The 16,139-nt window shown below is 36.7% G+C and overlaps 2 protein-coding genes across 2 annotated transcripts in view; one reads left to right on the forward strand and one right to left on the reverse strand.

Moving 5' to 3' along the window:
• Positions 1-1,233: 1,233 nt before the first annotated feature.
• LOC125228118 (sugar transporter SWEET1) lies at positions 1,234-13,048 on the reverse strand. Its single transcript, XM_048132572.1, has 5 exons — positions 12,868-13,048; positions 12,715-12,792; positions 12,106-12,332; positions 4,515-4,690; positions 1,234-2,209 (listed from the first exon to the last, which is right to left on the reverse strand). The coding sequence occupies exons 1-5, from the start codon at positions 12,942-12,944 to the stop codon at positions 2,102-2,104; spliced, it is 666 nt and encodes a 221-aa protein (XP_047988529.1). The 5' UTR covers positions 12,945-13,048; the 3' UTR covers positions 1,234-2,101.
• An 820-nt stretch (positions 13,049-13,868) lies between these two features.
• The window catches only part of LOC125227724 (GATOR complex protein Iml1), a 62,508-nt gene continuing 60,237 nt past the window's right edge, over positions 13,869-16,139 (forward strand). The window contains exon 1 of the mRNA XM_048132027.1: positions 13,869-14,060. Within this exon, the coding sequence (XP_047987984.1) occupies positions 14,018-14,060 (43 nt within the window). The 5' untranslated portion in view covers positions 13,869-14,017. The remainder of the gene's footprint in view (positions 14,061-16,139) is intronic.

Below are 16,139 nucleotides of genomic sequence, written 5' to 3' on the forward strand. Positions count from 1 at the left end.
CTCGTGACGTCATAGGTTCGACACAAAACGTTACACGCTCGGTTTCGCTGTTAATCGCCGAGCATTTTCCTTCTATCTTGATTTAGTTCTGTGGTATAGTATAAAGAAATTCGTTCTAAAGAAGTTCCGGAACATGGAGCGTATTCACGTCATGCTCCCCGGCAGAACCACATCGTCTTTCGTGAACATAAATACAATATTTGGTTTGACATGTCGTAAATTTGTGTATTCAGAATAAAGATAATGATTTAGTAAACTAGATAAATATAGAATTATTTGATGTGGTATACGTGTAAATTGCATACTGCGTAGTTAGAAGAATATCTTGGTGGTTCTGCTGGGAGGAAGCCCTGTAGCAGAACCACTTTGAAATTAGGTTTACACAAAAACTAGGCATATAGATTTTTTCATATAGATGGTTTCAAATGGAATTTTATAGATATCTTATAGATCTTTTCTGATATGTTTATGTTCACGAAAGACGATGTGGTTCTGCCGGGAAGCATGACGTATTTATTCTGGTCAGGCTATACATATAAGAATTTGTCATGTTATGATGAACGTTTAAAAATGTCAGTATATAATTTATTGAAAGATAAGTACATACATACATACATACAATCACGCCTGTTTCCCATAAAGGGGTAGGCAGAGGGTAAGATAAGTAATAACACCATTTAAAATAGTACATAGCACCACATTCAAGTAATATTTTATAGAATAATTTAGGTACTTTGTAGATAGTAACGAATTACTAATAAATTAATAATTTATAAAAAAAGGTGTAATGAGAAGAATCAGAACAAGTCAAACCTAAAACATTTTGTTCCGAAAATGGACAGGATAAGATGTTGAAACGGTGGTTGATAGAACCCTATCTTATTGATACCTTGCTTTATTTGTCATAGAAGTCACTTCGACGTTTACTGTGAAAAGGTTATATAGTGGTTATATAGTAGCTAGGATTCAAATTAATTGACTGTACATTCAATTTGTGGTAGTTAGGTATATTTACTATGTGTAACTCACAACTAATTTTTTGATTGATAATTGCAAATTGATCAATAATTAAAACACCTAAAGTAATGAATTTAAAATACACAATCTGGGATTCTTGCCATTATTTTTTACTTATATAAACTAGATAGTTTCTATATGTTAACACATACTTAAAGTTTGACTTAATTAACCTTAATAATATTTTTATTCGATGCAAAATACACAAAAAAATACTTAATTTTTATAGTCTCTTTATAATTGACATTATTTTTATTCTATTAACAGGAATACAGGTCACTCAAAACAGATCGTATCAATATTTTATTACATAAAATAAAATCAAACAATATTTTATATTATGTTATGTCATGGACATAAAAATATTAACTGGCGGCAATAATCAGAGATCTATAAAAGTTGTCATTGAGTATAATCAATACTCGTAGATTTTTTTCCCTTTTTTACTAAGGTACATTAGGGTAATTCCGAAAGTTGTCGAATTTCGAAAGTCGCACAAATATCACCATTATTTCCATCATATCAAGATTCCCCTTTCGGAATTACCAGAGCATTTCTGTCATTCGGAATTACCCTAGTGCACCTTACTCGTTTTATTTTATGAACTCAAACAACAATAAGAACCAAAGCACGCGTCTTTGTGAATGTAACATCTATACTATAGATGTGGATTGCCTGGCAAAAAGAGTAATAATAGCGGCGCCACCGTCTATGAAAACCGCTTTGCATGTGGCAACTATTATGACACTTCTGTATGAAAAAAGTAAGTGTTGCTATGATAAAAAAAAGTTAGTCCAATTCTACTCTTTTTTTGCCAAGCTGTATGCTATGGGGGAAGTACATCACAGTCACTAGATGTTTTTGCATAGCCCACCAGCTAGCGTTGAAAAAGCCATGAAAAATGCATGTATTTTAAATGTTATAGGTATGACGATGTATTTTTCTTGTCAAGCAATGTCATGAAAACAAAATACATGTATTTTTCATGGTTTTTTCAACGCTACCAGCAGCACCTATTTAGTAGTAAAATCTAACTCAAACTTACATAATTCTCCTTCTGTTCAATAGCTTATCACCCTGTAGATTACGCCACCACGCTCTTAGGCAAGAGAGGGGTGTACGGCGTCCGCGGGAAGATGATAAACAGCGAAAGTTGGAACACCGAAAGACCAGCTCCGACTAAATTTGGTAACTGAAAACAAAAAAAAATATTTTTAATACAAAATGTGCGAGAGCTGTCTAAAGCCAAGGATACACTAGGGGACAAATGTCCCACGACATGTGTCGGCGACATGTCAAGCGAAGCCGGCCGATTTCGCCTGACATATCTGGCGACATCGCGCGACTTATATCCTCAGCGATGTCTAACGAAGTCGTATACGACTTCGCGAGACTTCGCCTGACATATCTGGCGACATCGCGCGACACCCGATGTCTTTGCCCACACGTGTCGCGCGATGTTGCCAGACATATCGAGCGAAGTCCGGCAACGTCGCGTTACATCACCCGATATCACTGGCGACACGTGCCGCGCGATGTCGCCAGACATGTCGAGCGAAGTCTGACAGCGTCGCGCTACTTCACCCGACGTCGCTGGCGACAGTGTCGTGGGACATTTATCCCCTAGTGTATCCTTGGCTTTAGAGAGAAGATGTGATGCAATCATCAATGACAACTCTAAAAAAACCGGCCAAGTGCGAGTCGGACTCGCCCACCGAGGGTCCCGTACAAACTTTCTTTCAAACTACCTAGTCAAAATAATCTCATGTTTTCATATCTCTAATGACTTGACTAGAAGACAAAAGTTTAGGTACTAATGAGCATTATTGTGTATAGCGCCATCTCTTCGTGAATTCGCTAACTAATTTGCGCGACCTGACTACTAACTGATTTGTGATTATAAAAAATAGTTTATTTACGTTCAATTTGCGCTCTTTCTAACGATATCCCACTTGATCTAGTAACTTGAAATTTACAGTTTGCCCCCATTCATTTTTGCCATTTTCTACAATTAAAATTCATAAATTAAAAAAAATTATACTTTCTATTTGTAGAGGTTTACAACGTTCATATCATAACTATTCCAAATTTCAAGTTGATAGCATTAGTAGTTCTCGAGATATTTAGGAATGTGACAGACGGACAGACAGACGGACAGAGTCGCACCATAAGGGTTCCTGTTTGTACCTTTTTGGTACGGAACCCTAAAAAGGGATAACTCTAAAAATGGGATGAAAGAAGGTGGTGACACCTTCTTTCATCCCATAGGTGTCGTAGAAGTAGACTCAAATATGGGTTCAATTCTGGAATGGTATGGTGTGTGGTGTCTTTTAAGAAACAGATTTCGGACTTTATTGCTAAGTAAATAAATGTTGTAATAGCAGATTATATTCTGTAGATTATAATAAGCAATTTTACGTAAACCAACCAAATACAGCAAAAACCGCAAATAGCACTAGACCCTACTCATAGTGTTGTGTTCCTGCCGATGAGTAAGGCTGCCAGAGCTCAACGAGGGTGAGTTGAGCTGGTGACGGAAGGATCTACGGAACTAATTTGTTCCGTTTATTGTCCTTTCGAGTTGTCGGCCAGCACCCGAGCCCTCTTTGGAACGTGTTCACTCCTTTTTGCTGTGTAAGTGTGTACTTAACACAGCAAAAGGGAGTGTTCCAGTTTCTAATGGGTTGGCAACGCGCATGTGACACTTCTTGAGTTGCAGGCGTCCATAGGTTACGGTGACCGCTTTCCATCAGGCGGACCGTATGGTTGTTTGCCACCGACGTAGTATAAATAAAAAAAATTACGAGCATGAGAAGTTAAAAAAAACCATGTGGTCCGCCTGAAAAGTGATACAATGTTAAAGTCTATTTTATATTACAGGTAAGCTAATGTTTATTACGAGTTATTTCATGTATATTTTATGAAGCATGACTGACTAACATTAAGCTAATTTTACCATTACTTTGAGGCCCTATTTTTTGCATGGCTCACGTTAAAATTCTTCGTTTAAACAAAAGACATATGTACCTGCGTATAGACGGATAAAGTCAGAGAAAAAAACGTACCTCAAAGCCAAACATTTGACATTTTAACATATATCAAGCTAACAATTCAATTCAATGATTTATTCATAAAATTTACGTTTTATACGTCAGGTTAGGTTAGCATCGCATCCAAATTATTATACTTAGTTAGGTTAGGGACATATATGTCATTCAATTGATTCAATTATGTTTAAATTAATACTATTTATAAATACTATTCACAAAAAAAGAAGTCCTCAATACAGTGCGTCTCCACTGTTTTGTTTGCATTTGTACAAATGAAGAACAATATGGGCCAAATTGTCAAAACTGACGTTCAAAAGTTTTAAGCTTGCGCCGAGAGATGGCAGTCTTTGCACTGTGATTACACGTTTTACTTTGACAGTAACTCTCTATAATACTCGATTCTCTTTGGTTTAAACGAAAGGTAAAAAGTACCCAATCAATACTCACTATTAAATAATTATCTTCCTCTATAACACCGTACAGGAACCAAAGACTCGACACGAAGAACGACATCAGGATCATAGGGAACGGAAGGCACTCTGTGCTCTTCACTTTCAATACATAGAACAGCTTGCTCATGGGAGCAGCTATAGCTAGCAGTGTGACGAGGCATGCAACCGTTCCTGAAATGGAAATGATAAAGAATTAGCAATGCAGGGTATATTCCAAAGTGGTTTACATCATGAGTCTTTACAGGGGCGTTTACTCGAAGATCAAAGGGAGCCATGGCCTAAGGTAGGCTCTGGTAGGGCGGCAAACCTTAATGGGTTCTGAGCGCCAAATTCTTAAGACGATACAGGAGACGTCAATTCTCCATACAAACGCTCTCGACTATTTCCTCCCGGGTTTTTGAAGATAGACCATTGTTTTTTCAACACACATTATTATTATCTGTGTCGGACCGTTTTGATTTTTTTGATATTCTTATTTTTAAAGACACTAGAGCCCATCAAAAATTTCCAAAAACAGCCTTATTGATTATGACGCAAAAAAAGGTGTGGTATTAAAAATTGGTAACAATTACCCAAAGAAAGTAAATGGTCAGACACATATAATTCCATTGTTATTCAGATTCTCAAATTTCGTTACGATTGATTAAGTTTTGAAGGAGGAAACAGTCGAGAGCGGAACCTCGATTTTAAAGATTTTTTCGCAATAACTTTTAACTGAGTTGTTCTGAATGTTTTTTTTCGATAAAGCTAGTTTATTTAACTAAAGTTACCAAATTGAAAGGAGGCTCCTTTCCATTTTAGCATTTTCGCTCCTGTAGCGTCTTAAGTACGCCTCTAAGGGTCAGTTGCATCAACGTCAATGTTAACAGACACGTCAACGTCATGCAGCAGAAGTGTATGGAAATTCCCATACAAAAAATAACTCTAAATTCGGTAACGGACGGTTTTGGTAACCGACTAGAAGTCTAATGTGGCGGTTCCTATGCTTCGAAAGCAATAACCACCGCCATTTTATCAGAGTTCTGTCGGTATTTCGGATGCAAAGTATCTGATTGACCTAAAGTTCCTACTTTCTCCTTTCCTTTTTTTCCTTCCTAATCCTTCCTTTTAGACACGGACAAGTACAAACACTCCTGCCACATAATTGACGAGAGATGAGATACGTAGTGTTACCCACACTTCTCGTCGTGTTCACTCATTACTATTTTATCAGTTTTATAGATTATGGATACCTAATCGGCAGGAAATGTTCTTATCACAAAATTCACATATCATTCATCCAGTTCTGTAGAAACTATAATTATCATTATCTAATATCTGGGGCCCATTTCTCAAAACTGAAAGTTACAAGTTACATGCGGAAGTCTCTTTCCAACTTGTCATATTACTCGTAGACATTGACAACCGCTTGTAAATTGTAACTTGTAGCTTCGAGAAATGGGCCTCTGATCTATATACCTTTTCTCGTGTCAAATCAGGAATTGATCGCGTATGACAGTTTAATATGTAGTCATACGCGATAAAGTCCCGATTTTAAAAATAATAACTATTGTTAATCAAATACGTGTAAATGCTCCGAAGATGATTTATTGAGTGACAACTAGAATACAATGTCATGAACATCATGTCATATTTAAAATTATATTTAGAACATTGCATTCCTTATTCAAACATACACTGTAGATGGCGCTGCTGGATATTAAAAAACAACACCCCCACTATATCTAAGCATAGCCATCAGCATCATCAGCATTAAGCGAAACAGGTTTAAAACCAACTAAACATACCTACTACTACTACTTAGGCACAAGTCCTAACTTCTCAAGGAATCTAAAGTGCTTGACAAACCCTAGACCCTTAGTCAGCAAATCGGCTGGCATCTCAGCTGTCGATAAGTATTTTGTTTCTACTAAACCTTTAGCAACTATATCTCTACTAAAGTGATAACGAATGTCAATGTGTTTCGACCTATTGTGAAACACTGGGTTGGCCAATAACTTCAGAGCACCTTGATTATCATTGTATATTCTAATCAATGAAATTTTATTTGTAATTTCATGGTATAATGACCGTAAGTACATAGCTTCTTTAATACATTCAGAAATACTAATGAATTCCGATTCACAACTGCTCAAGGACACGCTAGTCTGTTTCTTACTACACCATGAGATTACACTTCCCGATAAAGTGAAACAATATCCTGAATAGGACCTCCTATCAAGAACATTACTGCCCCAGTCTGCATCAACAAACCCGGTAAGCTTTGAATCAGAATCACTACTATACCTGAGGCAATAGTGTTTTGTTTTCTTAAGATAACGCAAAACACGTTTAGCATGAGCCCAATGTTCTTTACCATGGCATTTATTAAACTGGCTCAGATAACCTACACTAAAAGAAATGTCGGGTCGCGTCAAAACTGCTAAGTACATGAGACTACCAATGAGTTGTTGGTAAGGTAATTCAGTATCACAGCACTCACCCTTATCTAAGTTCAACCTTTCCTCCATAGGAGTCTGAACAGTCTTACAGTCTGTCATATTGAACTTATGCAACAACTTGTCGACATAATCTTCTTGATCTAAAGTTATAACATTGTTTTCTTTATCAACACTAACATTCATGCCTAAACACTGTTTCACTTGACCAAGATCTTTTAATTTAAATTGTGAAGACAGTACCTGTTTCAAGCATTTTGTTTCTTCAGCGTTGTTTGAAAAAACAAAGAAATCATCGACATATAGAGCTACTACAGTCAAACCGTTATCGTTTTTCACATATAAACAAGGTTCTAATTTAGACCTAGTATAACCATGCTCGGTTAAACAATCATCTACCCTCCTGTACCACGCTCTTGAGGATTGTTTGAGCCCATATATGGCTCGCTTCAACTTAAGTACCTGCCCTTTACCTACAGGCGAAGGAAAACCTTCTGGTTTCTCCATATAAATATCCTCCTCAAGGTAGCCGTTCAGGAAAGCAGTGGTCACATCTAAATGACAAATATCTAAGTTCAACTGCACAGAGAGAGCAAATAAAAGTCTTAAAGTTGTATGCCTTACCACTGGCGCGAATGTTTCCTCATAGTCCACTCCATACTTCTGAGTATAGCCCTTGGCTACTAACCTGGCTCTGAACCGCACATTGCCCTCACTATCATACTTCTTTTTAAGCACCCACTTGCACTTTACCACACTAGAGTCTTTTGGAATACTGACAAGCTCCCAGGCCTGGTTTTCTTCAAAACTATTCAACTCTTCTGCCATAGCTTGTCTCCATTGCTCTTTCTCTGGTCCGCGTAAAGCCTCAGATAGTGACAGACCACTGGCATCGTCCCTCGGGCTAGCGTCTGAACAAAGATTTGAAATTCCATACCTTTCAGGAGCTTTTCTTTGTTCTGCTGTTCTCAGGACTGGCCCGGTTCTCTCAGGAGCAGGAACATTATCCGGAACTGAAACACTTTCCGCTGTGGTATCTGGATCCTCATACTCACTAGGATTGATCGAATCATATGATGTATCAGTTAAAGTTCTGGAATTATCTGGACTCTCATCCCCCACTGAACTTTGACATCCTACCTCAGCTTTCTGTATCTGTGGTTGAACTTCAATTTGACAATATGTCACTTTATTTTCAATAATTTTAACATCCCTTGCTGTAAAAAAGTTCTCTTTTCTGGATCAAATAGTCTATATCCTTTGACCCCTTCTGGGTAACCCATTAGGATAGCTTCTTTAGACTTCTTCTGCCACTTCAACCTTTTCTCTTTGGGAATGTGGACCATGACAGTACTGCCGAAAATCCTTAGATGGCTCAGGTCTGGCTGTGTCCCTGTCCACATTTCAAAAGGAGTTTTGTTGTTCAAACCTGAAGCTATTGTCCGGTTCCTTAAGTAAACTGCACAATTACACGCTTCTGCCCAGAACTCTGTGGGTAGCTCAGCATCAAATAATAAGCATCTAGCTTTCTCACAGACCACGCGATTCTGCCGTTCACATAATCCATCTTGTTCGGGTGTATAAGGATTTGTCCTTTGATGCAGTATCCCATTTAGCTTCAGGAACTCGTTGAACTTCTTACTGCAAAATTCAAGACCATTATCACTTCTTATAATCTTAATCTTTTTGTCAAGTTCATTTTCAACTCTAGCTTTAAACTCTTTAAAACAATCAAGAGCTTGACTTTTCTCCTTCAAAAAATAAATAAATGCCATACGACTATAGTCATCCACAAATAGCAAATAATATCTTGATCCTCCAAGAGATTTTACTTCCATTGGACCAGCTATATCCATGTGAATAATATTTAATAAATCCTGACTTCTGTTGCAATTATTAGGGAATGGCAGTCTGCACTGTTTGCCTTCACAACATACCTTGCAATTACTGATGTCTATCTTGCCGCCAATACTGTAGCCTTGCACTGCATCCTTCATTTTCGCCATGTAGGAGCCATTAACATGTGCGAGACGTCGGTGCCAAGTCTCGGCAGACACTGCCATAGCAACGTTGGTCATATCTTCTGGCATATTCAATTTGTAAACGCCATTTGTCAGAGCGGCCGTAGCTACATGCTGTCCACTTCTATTGTAAATCTTACAATCCTTTTTAGTGAAGTCCACTCTGTTCCCTTTCTTTATCAGTTGGCTGACCGATAAAAGGTTTGTAGTTAAACTCGGTACACATAGAACATCTTCAACTGTTATGTCGAATTCACTATCTGGAGTCACAGTCGCAATCTGTACGTTTCCGGTACACAACACAGGCAAACATGCCTTATTTGCAACTATAATTTCACTAGTTGCCGGCTCGTACGATGCATTCATAACCCAACATTCGTTTGGTGTTAAATGGGTACTAGCGCCACTATCAATATAGTACTCGTCTTTCTTAAAATCGGCACTTAAAAACACAGCACTGAATGCATGAGACTGTTTCCGTATACCAGTTTTATTTTTAACTGAATTCTTTTCGTAATTCGGGCATTGATTTCTATAATGACCCGATTCTTTGCATCTGAAACAATTGACTTTGACATTTCTGACTTTTGTTGTCATTTCGCCGCCATCCTGTTTACCACAGACAAATTTCGTTTTGTTTTTCTTGTTATGTTGGTAACTTGACGTACTCGCGAATGCATTCTCAGTCTCGTTCCCATTCCCTGTCAAATTTGAATTTTTCTCTTCCATGTCTAAAAGCTTTGTTTTGATGGCGTCTGTCGTGATGGAAATGCCGGAATGCTCTATTGCCATAATCATCGGGGAATATTTCTCAGGCAAACCTGCTAATAATAGCGAGCCGATCCACTCATCACTAATGGCAAAACCTGTGCCACTTAATTTCTGACCATTTTCTACCATTTTTGTTACGTATTCTGTCATCGAATTTGAATTTTCGAGCCTTATGGAAATTAAATTTCGTAACAACGTAATTCTTCTGGCGAAACCAGAGTCGTCAAATAAGCTTTTGAGTTTTGTCCACAATTCAAACGTAGTTTTGACACCTTTTACATGGACATACAAGGAAGGGTCGATAGTCAAAATCAATTTCGCACGGGCTTTTTCGTCATCTGCAACTTCTGTACCCGTAGCTTCTGGCTTACGCGTAACAAACTTCTGCGTGCCTTCTAGGATAAGAAAATTCTCTGCTGCGAAAACCCACTCACAATAATTTTCTCGGCCACGTAACTTGGGCACATTCGCCACATAGTTTGGTGACGACATCTCCGGAGATTAGTCACAGATCACTTCACAATATAAATAAATAACACAATACACTGTAAACTGCAATCTAATACTTGACTAAACCCCCCGTATTGATCAATAAAATATACCCATAACCTATTGTTAATCAAATACGTGTAAATGCTCCGAAGATGATTTATTGAGTGACAACTAGAATACAATGTCATGAACATCATGTCATATTTAAAATTATATTTAGAACATTGCATTCCTTATTCAAACATACACTGTAGATGGCGCTGCTGGATATTAAAAAACAACAATAACATGTCTGTAGTCTCTTAAACTTCTTTTTCTTCTCTTAGACTTTTAAAAGACATTCAATAAGTCTTATAACAAAGACAAAACATCCACTGATACAGTATAGCACAAAAACAACTGCAGTCAATAAGGAACCAGATAATCGGGAAAACTTTACTCATCCCTTACTTTTAGGTGCTACTACTATTGTTAGACAAAGATAGCATTATTATCTCTGTTTATATTCAAATAGGACAGGCCTTGGCTAAACTATACCTAGTTATCACTGTTATTTCACGAGTTTAATTAGTCATAAATCTATCATTAGTTACAGTTATTGTTGATTATTCCAACAATGGTGTTTCTAATATATGATATATTTCTTACAGTTTTGTTAACAAATGCTACAAATATATAATTATTTCTATGACTGTCAATTGCATACTACTATAATTAAAATCCCAAGTTATACATATTTCTAAGTACATCAGAAGTTGAAAATTTTAATATTGACACTACTTTTAAAAAACCGGCCAAGAGCGTGTCGGGCCACGCTTAGTGTAGGGTTCCATAGTTTTCCGTATTTTTCTCAAAAACTACTGAACCTATCAAGTTCAAAACAATTTTTCTAGAAAGTCTTTATAAAGTTCTACATTTGTGAATTTTTTCATATTTTTTAAACATGTGGTTCAAAAGTTAGAGGGGGGGGTCGCACTTTTTTTTCCTTTAGGAGCGATTATTTCAGAAAATATTAATATTATCAAAAAACAATCTTAGAAAACCCTAATTCATTTTTAAATACCTATCCAACAATATATCACACGTTGGGGTTAGAATGAAAAAAAATATCAGCTCCCACTTTATATGTAGGGGGGGTACCCTAATAAAACATTTTTTTCCATTTTTTATTTTTGCACTTTATTGGCGTGATTGATATACATATTGGTACCAAATTTCAGCTTTCTAGTGCTAACGGTTACTGAGATTATCCGCGGACGGACTGACGGACTGACGGACGGACGGACGGACGGACGGACGGACGGACGGACGGACGGACGGACGGACGGACGGACGGACGGACAGACAGACATGGCGAAACTATAAGGGTTCCTAGTTGACTACGGAACCCTAAAAACTTGTATCTTTGTCTGTCAATGAAAAGAAAATTGTAGTAAGTATGTATGGAATGCATATAGACTTACTGCGTTTTAACTTTGAGGAGCAGCGTGAGATACGAGATTTTTTCAAAGTAGTGACAATATGTATTATATTATGGTTAATCTTTGTTTCCTTGTACAAGTAATTTTATCTCTGCTTCATATAACAATGGTATCACTATTTCATCTATAAATGGGTCAAAAGTAACAGGATAAAAAACGCTACAATGAATTTACTTATTTATTATGAATATTTTAAAATTTAATAACATTAACTGATTATTTTAGAAACAATGTGTTTTCAATTTATGGCACAGCTATAAACCTCATTATAGCAATATAACCTATTCATGAATTGAGAATGCTTTTGAAGTCTGACTTTACATGGAAAAGCCAAATTCCTGGTTGTTCTTACACAAAAAGTCTAAAATGTGAATTTAGCTTACCCAGTCGGCCAAGAAGAATTTTTTTATCTTCCTCAAATCTTAAGTATCCCACAGATGTTACCAGCAAGCACATTGTAACAACCATTTGTTTAAATGTAGTAGACTTCTTGTAGGTGTACATAAAGAACACAAGGGAATATAAAGTCATGAGGGTTATTCCTATTGTATTCACTAATATTATCTTATTATCGTTTTTGGTGATTCCATACATGAGCCACAAGGCTGATCTGTAAAGAAAAATTATTTAAATTAAAAAAAAACTATCTCAGTTATTCTAATCCAGCATTTACCAAAGTATGAATAAAATGAAATTGTATGGTGTGAATTTTAGTGAGAAACTGCAAGGAAATCTAAGTGCTCACAATTACATAATTACGTCACTTTTTGGAAAATATTAGGGCCCCAACATTAACATTTTTTTAAGTGGGTTGGAGCCCAGTCACCTTTGGGAATTACTATTTGAAACAAATAATAGTACTGGTATGCTTTTGTAGGCAAATCTAAGAAGAAATATTTGTCCATTTGAATATCTCCGACAAGCCATATGTTTATTCCGCAACGTGCTAATATAAAACAATAATTGATTTCAAATAGTGACTCAACACTTACGCTAGAACACCAGTTAGAAAAGGCAGTGGTGATGCTTCAGCTGTGGATCTATTCACCACATATTGCTTGCACACCAACCTGGCAAAGTTAGTAACATATTTAAACAGCTGCAAGTCATTCTAAATCATGTATATTTATTTAAATGTAACATACATTCCTGCCAAAAAATTCAATACTGTTGTTACAACGGCTAAGCCGCTGATAAGTTCTTTAAATTCTGACAAAGACATAATTATTATGTAGAAGTTAACTTCAATATAGTATACATTCCCACGCACTCAGGATTTGAAAACTGAGAAAATAAATAGCTTTAACCACTTTAACCATGATACGATACCGCTATGACAAATTGACAATTGACAACATCAACACCAGTCAGGTAGGTATTGACAGCTGAGCTTTACCGTTAAAAAATACTATAATACACTCTCTGTAATTATAAATAAAGTATAATTTCGCTTGGTAGGAAAAAGTTTATTTTCAATGCACTCCAAGTGACAGCTGTCATGACGTTCCGTTTGGTGCTGGGTGAACTTATTGACTTATTTACTTTATCTTTATTATTTTATTTAATACACCTCGGAAAAAAGACCGAGGAGTGAAAGCCAACTTAAAAAAAAAAAAAAAAAAAAAATTTTATTTGTGTCAATTTTTTGTATAGTTTTGTACCAAATGTATAATATAAATGTACCAAATGTATATGTAATCCTCTCAATATTTAAAAGCTTTACAAATTGAGTCCTGTTAAGTTTTAAGTTTAAGTTTTATGAAACCATATTCTAAGTGCAGAGGAACGGGCTTCTGCTCTTTCAGAAAAATTATTTCAGACACTGTTAAACGCTCTGGTATGATATTTACAGAAACATAATTATTTTGAACATATTCCAAGATGCGTGATGGGTCAAATTATGAATCAATTTAAACAAAATACAGTCTAACATCACAATTTATTTTATTTTATGTGGCTTATCATTGTATTTTAGATAGAGCCTTTTAAAATGAATAGAGACTGATATAAAACTAACAGCGTTATTATATCAAGACTGATATAAAACTAACAGCGTTTTTATATCAGTCTTGACAGATATGTCAACTGTCAACTTGTCACAGTTGATGGATGTGCTTTGATTTGATGTTGATTTGATCTATTCCATGTCGTTTAATGTAATACGTATATTTGCTGTAAATGTTAAAAGGAAATGAATAAGTTTATTAAATTATAGTTGATTTTATTAATGAAATATACGAAAAACAAGAGACCATGTGCTTATTAAAATGAGTAGATTGTAATCAATCAAGGACGATGAAGGCGTTTAAACTTATAGTTCACCAAAACAGCTTCAGTCGTAAGTTTAATTAATACCGTTATTTACTATTGTTTGATAAGCTATATCTCTGTACTACTTAACGTTGATGAAGGTTAAAAGGCAATAACTATTACATTAATGATTTATAGCACAGAATATATAATAGTACAAGTACAGAAGGCCCACTGCTTTGATGTTCACGAAATGCCGCCTTTTTAAATGCCTACAAAATTCGAACAAAGAAAGGAGCCGCACGTGCGCAGTGACGGACGATAGGGTTGCCTATGGATTAAAACGAATTAATATGAGCAGATAAAATGTTATACTATTATAGTCAAGTTTTGGGTACTCTCTAGGTATTTATATATTTTTGTAAATTCCAACATCACAAGCCTTATTGAACTTTTCCGTGGGACATAATCAATAGTAGATATATGTGTAAAAATGTCCTATTTTATTCATGATGTCTATTTAATTAAGCATTATTAGTCATTCCACACGCGGACATCGCATATGAACCTTAAAAAAACTCGCGACGTAAAGTAACAATAGAAAGTACGAACGTGTGTTCCGTGACAACGCGCGCCACCCCTGATTAGGCCGCGAACTTGCGGCCGCCAGCATGTACTTGTAGCGCGGCGATAGAATCGCGGAGTGAGCCGCCCCTGTTTATAGTGAATCTGTATGCCTTATAGACATATTAATAAGACATGTAGAATTCATCAAGACTACCTAACACGAAGAACATTTGTAAAACCATTTAGTTATGTATTACGTACAATTTCAATTTCAAGCTAAATTTTAGAGCCCGACTAGCCAAAGTGACTATTGTTAATGCTACATCTGGCTCTCTCACTCCGATATGGAAGTGTGATAGAAAGAGCTAGCTCAGCTGGCTACAGTAACAATATGAGTTTAAGTAACTGGGACATTGACTAGGTACCCTTTTCTTTTTTTTTTGTCGGAGTGGGGAATGCGTTACGCACCGTCCCCCCAGCCGCGGGAAGGCCTTGAAGGGGGGGTGTGTGGGACTCCCTCCTTCGGCCCCCTCTCTTGTCGAGAGGGAGGGAAGAGGTTTACCCACTAAACCCCACTCCGGCGTTTCGCCCTCTGTGCCGTTCGCGAGGGCTTCATGGGATCATCGGGTCTCCTCTGTCCACCATGGCGCCCTCCGGCAGCCCCGAATTGTCACAGGGCATCCGCACAGGCACAGTATAAGGATATATCAGTAGTTAATCTCCGGCAGCGGCGGCGCGGTCGTTACTACTGCGCAAGGTCACGCAGGGTTGTACATGTACAACGTTACTATAATCGACTTCGTACAATGTAAGTTGTTGTAAATCTAATAGGTACTATTAACTGTAAGTAGGTTTTAGTATAACAATACCACGTCATGACACCACATTAGTCAGTATTGAAGACACAAAAAATCATTATAAATATATTACTCTCATACGCGCAATAGTAGATTGTGTAACAATAATTGCAAAAGCGTTAATTTAAGTGTTCATTTTATATGTTTTCTCTAGAATACACCCAATCCATCACAATAAAAAAAAGATTCGTTTGAACTAGAAACGTAGTACCTACTGTCCTACTCGTATTAGTAACTGTGTATGGCGCTATGCTAGTACCAACGCTCTTTCTACCTTTTTATCTAATAAAGATTCAAGTACGTATTTGTTTCTTAAATACTGACGAAATCATATTTACATAAAATGTTTGAATAGATGTTTGCACAATATTTAAGTAGGTACCAAACTTTCGAGCTAGATAGATCGCAGCATCTACCTAAATGTCGTTACAGATAAATCCTTATTGATTTTAATGTGTCATTCTAGCTTTAAATCTCACTTTTACGCCATTTACGTAAGCAATAATGTACCTAACACTGCAAATATATAACAACCACTTACTTTTCTGGGTGTCTAGGAATTCTAAAGAATGACATTTCCGCATTTTGAGAACTTTCCATACACCCATAAACACTACAGTAACGAAAATATGTCTTCGGTGCTGACGTCATTTTCTCCCGAACTCAACACGTCAACACAGCGCGCAAACGCGGCCCCGACTGTCCAGCCCAATAATCACCAGTTTCGCATGTTTTCGCCGCAT

Source organism: Leguminivora glycinivorella, chromosome 7 (assembly GCF_023078275.1).
Source record: "Leguminivora glycinivorella isolate SPB_JAAS2020 chromosome 7, LegGlyc_1.1, whole genome shotgun sequence".
NCBI lineage: Eukaryota > Metazoa > Arthropoda > Insecta > Lepidoptera > Tortricidae > Leguminivora > Leguminivora glycinivorella.

Bases quoted from the DNA above. Each gene is read 5' to 3' on its own strand.
- LOC125228118 (XM_048132572.1), bottom strand. From the start codon at position 12,944: ATGTCTTTGTCAGAATTTAAAGAACTTATCAGCGGCTTAGCCGTTGTA. The intron at 12,793-12,867 runs GTATGTTACATT...TAACTTTGCCAG, and splicing joins TTGAATTTTTTGGCAGGAAT to GTTGGTGTGCAAGCAATATG. The intron at 4,691-12,105 runs GTAAGCTAAATT...TTTCCATTTCAG, and splicing joins AATTCTTCTTGGCCGACTGG to GAACGGTTGCATGCCTCGTC.